Source organism: Acyrthosiphon pisum, chromosome A2, assembly GCF_005508785.2.
Source record: "Acyrthosiphon pisum isolate AL4f chromosome A2, pea_aphid_22Mar2018_4r6ur, whole genome shotgun sequence".
Taxonomy (NCBI): domain Eukaryota; kingdom Metazoa; phylum Arthropoda; class Insecta; order Hemiptera; family Aphididae; genus Acyrthosiphon; species Acyrthosiphon pisum.
Window position 1 is genome coordinate 55,357,726 of NC_042495.1, and position 12,938 is coordinate 55,370,663.

The following is a 12,938-nucleotide window of genomic DNA, read 5'->3' on the forward strand; positions in this document are numbered from 1 at the left end:
AAAGACATGGGCCATATCTGCCACCAGACCACACACACATGCACAAACAAGCATTATAATATTATTCAATTACTAATATATTGTATTCACTATTCAGAATGAAAAACGTAAGACACTAACATTTTTTAAAATATTTCTTTTAAATAATTTTAAGTCGTTACAAAACATTATATTATTTACTTTTTTGAATGACAACATACATTTTGAATTTCATATTCTGAAAATTAGTATATTATTTGGGGAACAAAAAACAAATACTACTTTCGAAAAAGTAGTTGACTGTAGTCATAAGTGTTGTGATGATGAACGGAGTAGCGGACCAACATTTTGCGGGATACCACTGTACCAATCTATTCCACTAATCAAAATTTTAATTACCTGCTAATAACTCATAGACTACTAGTCTAAGATTCAATTTTTATACATCAAAGTACTCCAAAATATTCTGCTTTAAAGTAAAAAAATAATTTTAAATGGGTTACCCGGTAGAGTTAGAATCTTATATAACTATATAACTATTTTACGGACGTAATTGCCTAGTTTTATTATTTTTTAATACACCAATAGTAAACATGTCATTATTAATGTAAGTTCAATGCTTATAATTATTACATTGTTTTTATAACCTATTAGCATTTGTGAGTACAATTTAGTACTGGTTAAAGGTCTGCACGCAACTATATATTTGTAAGTATTCCTCATCAATCATTTTGTATATATTTATATATATATTTACTTTTCGTAAATTACACAAATTACTAACGTTTAACAATATTATTACTAAATTATAAAAAAATTATTACCAATTTTCTAGAACAAGTATAAGTACATGCATTTCTATTTTCTTATGAAGCTCATCGATATTTTTCCAGAAATCCAGACCACTGCTAACTGAGATACTCATACCACTACTCACTGTACACAAAAAAAAATAATAATATATCTGTTTATTTCGTATAGTACGCAACGAAGTCTTAGGTAACCGGACGCATAATGTATTAATATGATATTCTGCAGTCCCTAATTCCATCTCAATGTGATGATGAAATATTCACAAATAAACCCTAAAGGTGACCTCTGATAAAATATTATAAATGTTGATGTGTAACTTTTTTACTCTCGACTCATAAACAATAAGGCCACACTTAAATATCTGACAGATCATACACTGTAGCTATGTAAACTGCGTGTAATAATATATTATATGTGAATCGTAAATCGTAATCGATGTTGATGAAATATTTTAATGATGTAAACATTATAGCAACCAATCTGAAGCTAATTATTCATCTAGTCAAAATACATATATAGTTATGTTAGGTATCAGTAATTCTGAGCTTCACCAACTGAGCTTATAGTATACATATCAACTATTATTAATGAAATTTATTGTAATAAAGCAATTATAATTGATTTGGTTGAAATAATTAAATAAATAAATAAAAATGTTCAATATTATTTAAATCCCATGAACCCTAGGTAGGTAGGTACTCTATCTACATTTAACGCGTTTCTAGATTATTTACATGCACTAAAATTATTTTAATCGTTGCGCACAGCGATAGATACGACATTTTCAATAAAAAGAAATATTATCTAGAGAATATTTTCAGCCCAACCTACATATTTTTATTAATATCTGTTGGTGACTTTAAAGTGTATACGAGAGCAACTCCCAGATCGAGAATCGCCAGTTGTACACAAGTGTAACGTGGGTTCACGATATACGCAATACTCGCAAGAGGTCTATCTAAGTACATATTATTATTGTATCTATAATACATCGACAGGCGAGAAACGTTTGGTAGATGGAGCGGAATGGGTACTGTCCGTCACCGGTGGTCATATAAGGGCATTCGCGGTACAAAAAGCTTTTACGCGAGAGTACGAGGGATAAAAGTTTGGCGCCGGTTTGACGTGACGGTTCCGCAGAAAAAAATACACCCCTCAGACGGAGGAAATATCTGTAGACGACTGCTGGGGTGGTGCAGCTATAGAGGCGATGCAGGTCATAGGAGAAAAATACTAGTCGGTGGGTCGGTAGAAGGATGGATGAGTGGAAGGAGCCGCAGTTGACCGTGCCCGGGGAGGGGGATCAGATCGAGATTCGAGAGCTAACAATAAACGAAATTGATATCTGCTCGCCCGTGACAGTTGATAAGTAGCGTGCACTGCTGGAAACTCTAAATTGGTGTAGTTTTGTGGAAAACGCGTTCGAAAAACGGATTTTTATTATTATCGTAAAACGAGCCGCCGTCGTCGAAGCCAACCCCACTCGATATATCGATAACGTAAACCACGATATGTATTATTATCATTGTTAACGGTATGATTCACTTTGTTAACGAAAGACCATTGCGTTCCGTGACACCAATTCTGTGTTTTGATTGTAAAAACCAAAATGTTTTCAATTGTTTGAGTTATGATTTAATAAATACATGTATTTGTAAACGGTGATGACAATAATTTTTAAGTATTCTAAAGTAGCAGGTTTGGTAAACAACAATATTTAGATAAACACGTGACCGGAGGTGGATCTAGGAATGAAAAAAATTATGGACTAGACACACAATACAACACACGAAGTATTGTATGTACTGTTAAGGACTAAATTGTTGCACTTTTTTTTTGTAAATTGACTACTAATGTAAACGAAAAACTATCTTCGAAATAGTTTCCAAAATGAGGCTGAGCACCCCTGCACGTGACATACCGTATATTCGATATCAAACAAATAGAGTTATTATTATTTATAAAGTTTAAATAGCTTAGATGTATAAGGAATGTAACGGAAAACTGAGAGAACAGAACGCCCTTGGAATATATTCGGCTCGATACTACGCTCTCGTCTTAGCTTTACGAATTCGTATAAATAATAATAACCGTTCGTTCTGCAATAATAATCGATATTTTTATTATACATAAACGTGTTCGGAATACGAAATTAAAAATATGTGTGGTCTAGTTATAAGAGTACTAAAATAACTAGTAATTCATAAAAAAATGTGAAAATATTATATAAAGGCACTAACATACAAATCTAGAGAGAAAATAATTATACTTTTGAGGTTACGATATAGTTTATTATAATATAACCATTATAAATATAGGTCTAACTATAGGTTTTTAGAGATAGTTTAAAAACTTTATAATAGTACAAATAGAAACGAGGCACACATGTAAGAAAAAAGTTTTAAAAAAAATTTGCAACTACCAATCACCACCATTTCACCAAATAATGGCTAATGTAACTTTCTATATGTATAAAGACGCAATTTAGGGGGGTTGGATCTCCTTAGCACTTTTTAGCACCAGTTTACAAATCAGCGCACACTCATAATTTAATATGCAGTTAGTGGTTAATTAATTGTCTTTGTTGTTGATAAATGTTATCATATTATGTATAGTACAAACTTTAAAGCTATTATTAATTAATATATAATGATTATTGAAGGAGGTTCAGATGCAGTTGATGCAGTGGCGTACGCAGGATTTTTCAGCGTCGGGGGGGGGGGGGGGCTTGAAGATTAGTTACAATTTTATAATTATTTTGTCCAGTCTAATAATTACAGACGTTTATTTGAAGTATTTTAAAATGTTTGTAACTTTTCCACTTTTATAGTAGAAAAAATGCTCCAATCATAAACATCGATGCCGGATGTATGTTTTTGGAAGCGAATTGGATCTAGTTGATACCTTTAGGAGGTCGAAATTGAAAATGCTCAGTGCTTTCTAAAATAATTGGAGAAAAAAAATTAAAATTTATTAAAATTGTTTGGTAACCAGCTTGGTTATACCGCCCTCATTTGGATTGTATTTGATTAATTTAAATTTGTTTTTCTATAAATGTCAATAAAAAATTATTCATTCGGTCAAAAAGCTTAAAAATGTAATGCGTAAGTTTTTATTATAGCTAAAATATTAACGATACATAGGCATCATGATTATGTTTTATAAGCATTTAAAGTTCAAATTTGTCAAAACCACAGTTAATTTGTAGTTCAAAACTTATAAAATATTAAATGTGTATAGCTAAGGCTAAACAATTTAATGCAAGGTCTTTCATACAAGTAATTCATACTTTTACCTAAAAATTATTGGTGGTATTCAAATATATTGTTTTTTAAAAAATGAATAATTCATTCTGGTAAGACATATATTAAATTTACGTCTTGCTAACTATAGTTAAGAGTTGAAACTTGATAAATATTTTTGAAAAAGTAATAATAATATGGGCAATGGGGGGGAGGCTTCAGCCCGTTAGCCCTCCCCCTGCGGACGCCACTGTGTTGAAGTTATTATGGTTCATCCAAGATCATAGGATTAACTGGAAAATGTGCAAGGGCTTTAGCACTCCAGTCGTTTCGTTGAAATTGTGAGCCACTATTATACGTGGGATCCCGTCAATCTAACGAAAACGATTGATCGCATTACAATAAATTGCTCACAAAATTAAAAATGATATTATTATTTATTGATAAAGAAATATGTCAAATAAAATTGATAAATTAATAATTAATAATTATATTATTAAATAAATACATTTAAAAAAAAGGTCAAACAAAATTGTTAAATTAATAACTAGTAGTTCTTAAACAAAAAAAAAATTAAGTAAACCAAATTCCTGAACATGACGCCACTGCAGACACAAAAAAACACCCATTTACATTAGTACTTGAAAATTCTGTATACATTAATAGTAGCTTTTTCATAATCAATGATTATAGTTATTGTATTTCAATTTGGCTTTGATGCCTTGAAAACAGGAAACATTCTAGGTATCTTCTATTTTATTTGGTAGTAATACATAAACAAGGAAACCAAATTTGAATAACATAGGTATACCATGAATTGAATATAATTGCGCAAAAATGAGCGGGGCTACCTACCGAAAACGTTTCATCACAGAACCAATGTTCACAATTCTCCATAAAATCCAAATTTTTTTGGCTTGTACAAATCAAAATAAGAGAGAGATATTTTGCGCCACAGTCATAATGCAAAAATAACTCACCGTCACATTGTATTTAAATACTGCTCAGGAATAATGAATTCAAAATTATTTGGACTTCTTCTCTTTGACTAAAATATTGAATTGTACTTTTTAACGTTTGTACACTTGGCATATCTGCAACTACAGCACTTAGTAACTAATTATAAAAATAAATTGTACCTAATTAATTTAAAAATAATTGTATTACATTTATATTGATATTTAAAAGGCACTAAACTCTTGATTTTTCTCGATTTTAACCTATCGCTGTAAATTATTGGATCTAAGCACGTCATTTTAGTTCATAAGTAAAACATATTGTACGCACTATAAATAATTGACATACGTATAGGTATAGATACAATTTACATTGTACATTTTTAAAAACATATGAATCGACGGTAACATAAAACCATTGATTATACATAGTATAATCAATGATAAAACGTACACTTGTCCAGAATTGTTATGTTTTTTAAAGCTAAACTAATAATAATGCTTATTTTAATGCTCGTGATATTTACATTCACTAATAATACATATTACATAATATAATATAATGCAGCCAGCTGTCCGCAACCTGTCATTGTTATATTATGTTATTATTAGCCCTATATATTATATAATATATATATTTTTTAACATTTATTGGATCATATTATTCAATCTGTAATGGAATTTACAATAAGCATATTTACAAAAAAGATATGTATATTATATATATAATATATACAAGACGTGGAGATGTGATGAGAGAAGTCACTCAGCAGTACCACTCAGTCCTATATTTATGTGTGTATTTGTATTGTGTATGTATGATAATAAATTGTATAAATATATTTTTTTTTTAACTATTCTAAAATTCTTTATAAGAATACAATACTTTGTTATTTAGTCTAAACTAGGTATTTTATATTGGCACCCAAACTTTTTTACAAAATCGGTTAAAATTATTAAAAACAAACTTCTTTATACTCTACACACAAGTTCATTCAAAAATGATATAATAAATATCTGCTAGGTATGAATTATCAATGTACAGAACTATAACTAATTTGTGATATGTATTTAAAATAGTATAATATTATATGTCCTATTGATTCAGGATATTTGAATCATTTATGTATATTAGTGTGTCAGAATTAATTGTTTAAGAGGATGTAACACTGGTATTTGTTGTCTCCTTCTTAGAAGTGCGTAACATAGAAAATTTAAGCTCAGCAGATCACGTGTATACTATAGCTATATAGCTATAGCCGTTTGTTTTTTACGATAATTCAGGTTTTATGTGAGTTATCAGCATTTTTAATTTACGGTAAATTATATACGCATAACTTGCTAAAAATTGAATTATCGTAAAAACCAACATACAAACACAGGTAATATTCTTACCATCAAGATTCATAATAGGTCAAATCACTCTAATTTTTAAGCTAACGAAGCTACAAGTGTTCTGCTGAGCGTAAATCTGCTACCTATGTTACGCACTGGTAAGAAGGAGACAACAAATACCAGTGTTAAGTCCTCTTAAGTAATTTAGAAACCAAAATAACTATAAAATAATAATTGTATAACATACTGATGGATATATTTTGGAAAATTACGAAATTGACTATGATTCACGCAAACGACTCATACTTGAGTCATATATAGTTTTTAATACAAACAAACAAACGGACTTCACAAAACTGTTTACCTGTCGAGCCATCGGTACACTATAAAATTAATAATATTTTATATTAAAATATTAAGTAGATACTTCTAGTAATACGCCTAGCTGCCTTCATCGCTTGTAGTGTATCTACTCCAATGTTCAAACTAGGAAAAAAGCAACCATCGATAGTGAAACGTACATATTATCCAACTGCCCATCCGTAACTCTGTATGACCGATGTGAAACCTTCGAAACCCTAGTTGTGGTCCCCGGGCAGGTTTGTGCCGACGGAATTCAGCGTCCGCGTACTGGTCGTTTCGGTGGTCGTATGACTCGCACACCCAAAAGCCGACGACGACGTAAGCTCGACCGCCACCACTGCGTCGGAATTTGTCACGCAAATATTTGCACAATTACAGCTACTATGCCCCCGTGCTGCACCCCCCCCCCCCCCACACAAATGTAATACGGTCCACTGTGCATAGTTCCCGTTGACCTGGTAAAATATTGCATCCGACACACGCGCCGGATCGTACGACATCAATGAGGTTTATTTTGCGATCGTACTATAACTGCCAGACGCAGCTGATCGTAAGAATATCGACTATTGGTACAACGTTATTACACACACCAACCGACCGACCGGGCTTACTGCAATGTTTAACCGTACTATGACGAACCGTTCGATAAACGCGTAATACTTTTAATTTATTCTTTCAGTCGAGAAAAAAATGTACCTACTCAAAAAAAAAAACGGTTTTAATTTGATTTCAAAAGTAAACTATTTCTCTGAAAACTAGTTCAAATCGATTTCAGAAGTAAATTAAAAACGAGTTCAACTATTATGTAATAATGGAAGAGTTAATGCAATACAACCATTGCATAAATATCAATTATATACTTTTAAAATAGATCATTATAAAAGCGTTTATATATTTAAATTGGTTTCGATCACAAAAGGTCACTCTTATAACTCTTGCTAACCGATTGCCTTATCATCTGCATTCTATAAAATAGAGAATCGAACACATCCTCAAAAAGATAAGTAATTGGAGATAACTTACTCGAATCTAACTTAACTCAACCTATTAACTTGTATGCCTTTAGACGAGGTTTACTAGGACATGTCCTTTATTGCAATAAATTACTATTCAATATTTTAACAACAAGGAATATATTGTTCCCACCATCCTAATTATTGACATTCGTGGTATCATATTGGACATATTAGGCACGTTTAGGGCAATATCAACATGGTACCTCAGAGAGATCGGAAATCCTCTGATTGCAAGAGCTTTATAGACTATGGCCAATTACCATCATCACCATAACCATCTATCGTCCCTCATATCTTCCAGCATCCCTCCTTATATTTAAAATATATTCTTCGCCAAACAAAAAAAAAAAAACCTATTCCTAATCATATAATTCTTTAGTTACACAGATAACCAGTTATATAAATTTAATGTTGTTATATATATATTAATGTTATAATTTTATAAATTTTAATTTTAATAGTTAAAACGTCAAAAATAATTGGAATACAACATTTTAATTTAAAAACAAGAATGTTTTACAATTGCATGATAATATTATAAATTGTAATCAAAAACTACACTATTACGTAATTTCCACTTATTAATAATTGATATAAGAATATTATACTTGGTAAAATATAATTATCAAAGTAGCAAATAAAAAAAAACTATACTTAGTTGATATTCAATACTACCTTATAATGTTGAACATAAGAAACTATATTAATTTTACTTACATAGCCCTTCATAGAAGTCTCAATAATACCGGCGTTGCCTACAAATTTTATAGAAAGTTAGATGCAGTTTCTAATTATTTGGTGTGAGTCATCGCAATAACTATATACATTTATTATGTAAATTAATTTAATTGATTGAATTCATATTCTTTATTTTAAGTATAATCCCAAGTTTAATCATATTACTGTATTCAACTATCAACTATCGTTTTATATAGATTTAAATATAAATACCTAATAAATATTATTTCATTTACACGCTATTGATTTTATTCTGATACCTAATGAAAAATAATTAAATTGTATGTATTGTAATTTTAAATTTTAAATAGTTAATCGTATAATGTATAACATAATTTAATTATTTCAGCCCGATCTCCAATCAAACATCAACATAGTCAACTTCTTAAAAAAAAATCAAATTATATAATCTAATTTAAGCCTTAACCAAAATGTAAACTATTAAAAAAAAAAAAAAAATGTAATTCAATAACTAACGACCTAATAGCCGATGTTTTTATGTTTAATAATAATAAAAAAAAAATGTAATTATATCAGTTATAAACAAAAAGTTATAAAATGTAACCGATCAATGTATTTATTTATTTGATTTTAACTCTTATCAATAAATATATTACAAAAATAGGAAGTAAGAATAAACTAGACAGTATTATGTATACAAAGTCTTATGTAATCAATTTATTATTATTAATATCTAACCCAGTTATATCAGTTGATAAGTAAACAAAGATGTAATTGGATTTATAAATAATGTATTATTAAGGTTAATATTGCAAATACCACACAGATATTTTGTTTTTAATACAATGCTATTTAGGCCTTGTTTAATTTTGAAAATAATTACCTGGAAATCGGAATTTGTGTTTTTATGTAATTTTGTTCTTTTTTTTTATCAAAGTATTTTGTTATTGAATTACGAGATAAAAATCGATTGAAATCATATTAACAGCAACTCATTCATAAATCACACATGAATAAATGCTTGTCATATTCCTCATCCAATATATTATGTCAATATAAATTCGTTGTTTAATATAATAATACATATTTATAGTTTTTTTTTATTTATTTTTTTTACGAATCCTATTCCACTTGATCACGTTGACGTTGTCATTGTGATTTGGAAAATGAATGTCTTTGTCCACTAAAACAAACATTTGAAATTGATTAATTAACGACTTGTAACAAACAATTTATGTAGAAATTATTTTATTGAGAACAAACTGACAGCTTAGAGATAATTTCAAACAAAATAACAGGCATTCTGAAAAAAAGAAAAATAATATTTTTATACGGTCACTGGAGTAGAAATCGCCTGTTCAGAATACGTAGCGCTGCTTATTAAAAAATAAAATATAATTTTTTTATTTTTCTAGAAATAGTCAAACTATAATAATAATATGGTACATTGATAAAGTAAAGCCATCACATAATATTATGGTGACATTAGGGGCCTCGGCCGCCGGCACGCGCTTGCTGATTAGATTCAAGGCCAATTCGTGGTTGTCGGTGTTGTGGTTGAAATAATATAAAATATTATTTGAGCAAGCATTATTAGCATTATTCGTATTATTTTCACCGATAAGAAATGACCTATGTAATTTTATATTTATTAATAAAATCTGTTTTCTAAGTATAATGTCTATCGATAAGAGTCACATAACCACCATTGTCATGGATAATATAAATAGGCTCCTGTGCACTACTGAAGTCAGTACGCCTTTTGTATTTACTTGAAAGTATCTCTGGGCTACTGCATATTTTACAAAGCATTGAAACGAGTACGGTAAAATATTAATAAGTCTTTTATTCAAAACAAATGCGAAGATCCAACAGTCATGACTTCGGACGAGCAGTCTTGCAGCGATGGATCGAGCAAGCGGAAAACCGAACGACAAAATATGACGTCACACAACCCAAAAATATCGAAAACAACGAAAAAACAATTGAAAACGACACCAGAAATGATGACGATGGAGGCGGAATTAGCAGTACAGAAATTGAAGGACTTGACCAATTTCTGTCAGAAACGATTGAAAAAGGATTTGAAGGAAGAAGCCGATCTCCTGGATCTGTTGGATATTCTATTTCTGACGACAATGAATCAGTATCCGATATTGGCGTTGGTGATCGTTATTTTCGTAATTTGTCAGGCGAAGGTCGTAGAAACAGAATTGCATCCGAAGAAATGGATGAGTGGACCGATTCAGAATATATGGACGGAAACGACGATGGTGAAACGACACAGATGACGACACTATACCAACAATTGAGGAAATCTATGACGACGTAGTTGATGAACTTGGACGTGCAATCCATAGGTAATATATATAAATATAATTTTATGTAATTTATATATAATTAATTTTTTTTATTTATATTCTTAAAGATACGTCAATAGTGTCATTGTGCCGTTTAGAGCTGGCGGAGTTCGTCGGTGTTTGCGAGAGTTGGAATTCTTATTGCAAGGTTATAGCCACTTAGGTTATAGTCCCCAGCCACTTCTATATTGTCTCCGAGCATGGTGAGTGTGACCACATTACATCAGCCACATCTGCACGTACGTCGGAGGAACTTGTAAGTGCTCCTTCCTCATTCGAGGAACATTTTGGGGCAGAGACGGCCGACGTCGACTTCGTCGGATTACTTGAGGCGTCGAGCTCGGAACAACAGATTGGGGACATATACTGCGATACCTATCTTCGGGCGTCCGACGCGTCCACGCAGTTGGAGGTTTCACAGAAGATGTTCGACTATTTGATCGATATAAACATTTATCGGTTAGTACTGCGCCAATACGTTTTAAAATTGAGATTTAATTATTTGAATAGGAAAAAAATATTATATAATAAAATAACTAGTACCTATTAATTTAATAAAAAAAATTATTTTTAAATTATCGGAATTCGATCCCGAGGATCAAATTGAAATATTAAATATTAAAAAAAGCTTAGAATTAAAGCAATTAAAAAAAGTATTAAATACGAGTACAATAGAAGCATATTATTTATTCAGAATGTTATTATTTACTGATCATTCATTTTTTTTACGTTGTTCAAATGACTTTGGTTACGATTATATAACTGATATAATATATTTTGATAGATTAAAATGTATTAAAGTATATTATACTTTTTGTACTAAAATAATTGTATGAAACAATACCTATATTTAGTTTGCAAAACGTAACAAAGACACATAAAAAGATATTTATTTTTCAAAATTGTTTAATATCGCTGTCTAATATTGTACTATTATATGTATAAATACAATGTAAACAATACTACCATTACTGTTTATCAATTTTGAAAATATTAATCAAACAATTTTATTACGTATAGTAAGTAATATTAATAAATAACAATATAATGTATTACGATAAATCAATAAGTCAATTATTTTTATATCAAGAAGACATAGATTTTTTCTTAATATAATAACGTTAAACATTAAATAACTAATAAATTATGAAAAATGAATTTATGAGTAAATTTCAAAATATATTCACATCACACTACACTTGAAATTAGATACAATTTTGTTTTATTTATTTAATATAATAATCATTACATTAATTGTTTTGAATTAGGAAAGTATTCCGCCCTAAAACCAGTGTTTCACAATTAAATATTACACTTTACTTATCGACATTTTATTTCATGTATATGCAGTATAAAATATTATATTTTAATTGTAATATTATTGTCATCGTCATGTTAAGTTTTGTCCATAGCCAAAACCTCAATTAACGAACAAACTTTAGTTGGGTTAACAAGAAAGCCGACCGCATTAGCTGTTATTATTTTTTCATGTTCTGCTGCAGATTGTCCAATTATTGGTTTTTAAAACATTTTGATTAAATAATACGGTTTGAAGTAATTGAATATCGCAAGATGTGAATTAATTATCTTTGTCGTATTATGTGAAACAATATTGGCAGTTATTTTCCTCAAAATTAGAGTATTATTAAAAAAAACTTTTTTTTTCAAGAAAGTTAGCTTTCATATTTTAAACTAATAATAAATGATTACTAAATGTCGTGTATTATTTTATTGCCGCTACTCGGAAACTGTAATTTTAAGAAAAAAAAAATACTGTTTGACTTTTCTTTTTATACTTTTATTTTCAGCCTCATATATGTTCTCGATTTTTTTGTTAGATTTTATTTTCGTAACTGAATTAGAATCACGGACGCGTTAAAAAACTGAATACCTACATATTTTTTAATACCAGCTATGGCTTTTTGTAGAATAAATGCATAACATGAGTAAAACAGTAAAATTTCATAGTAAATCAGTGGTGTTTATTTACATCTATAATAGAACAGCAACAGTACGATTGGATAAAATACAATTTTAAATAAAGGAAATATAGTTTTTTGTTTTTTTTTTTTTTACTGAGGGGATTTGAACCGCATCGACTTAAGGAGTTCTGTATAAGTAACAATACGATTTCCTGTGTGCATATGCACATATGATTGTGTTGGATCGTGTACG

General features: G+C 29.7%; 1 protein-coding gene across 1 annotated transcript; it reads left to right on the forward strand.

Annotated features, from left to right (window-relative positions):
• The first annotated feature begins 10,023 nt into the window (after positions 1 to 10,023).
• LOC100165191 lies at positions 10,024 to 11,328 on the forward strand. The gene is made up of 2 exons (XM_001943457.5): positions 10,024 to 10,763; positions 10,832 to 11,328. The coding sequence occupies exon 1, from the start codon at positions 10,262 to 10,264 to the stop codon at positions 10,733 to 10,735; it is 474 nt and encodes a 157-aa protein (XP_001943492.1). The 5' UTR covers positions 10,024 to 10,261; the 3' UTR covers positions 10,736 to 10,763; positions 10,832 to 11,328.
• The last annotated feature ends 1,610 nt before the right edge of the window (positions 11,329 to 12,938 follow it).

What these genes read in the sequence shown, in the direction of transcription:
- LOC100165191 (XM_001943457.5), top strand. Translation starts at nt 10,262, where the DNA reads ATGCGAAGATCCAACAGTCATGACTTCGGACGAGCAGTCTTGCAGCGA.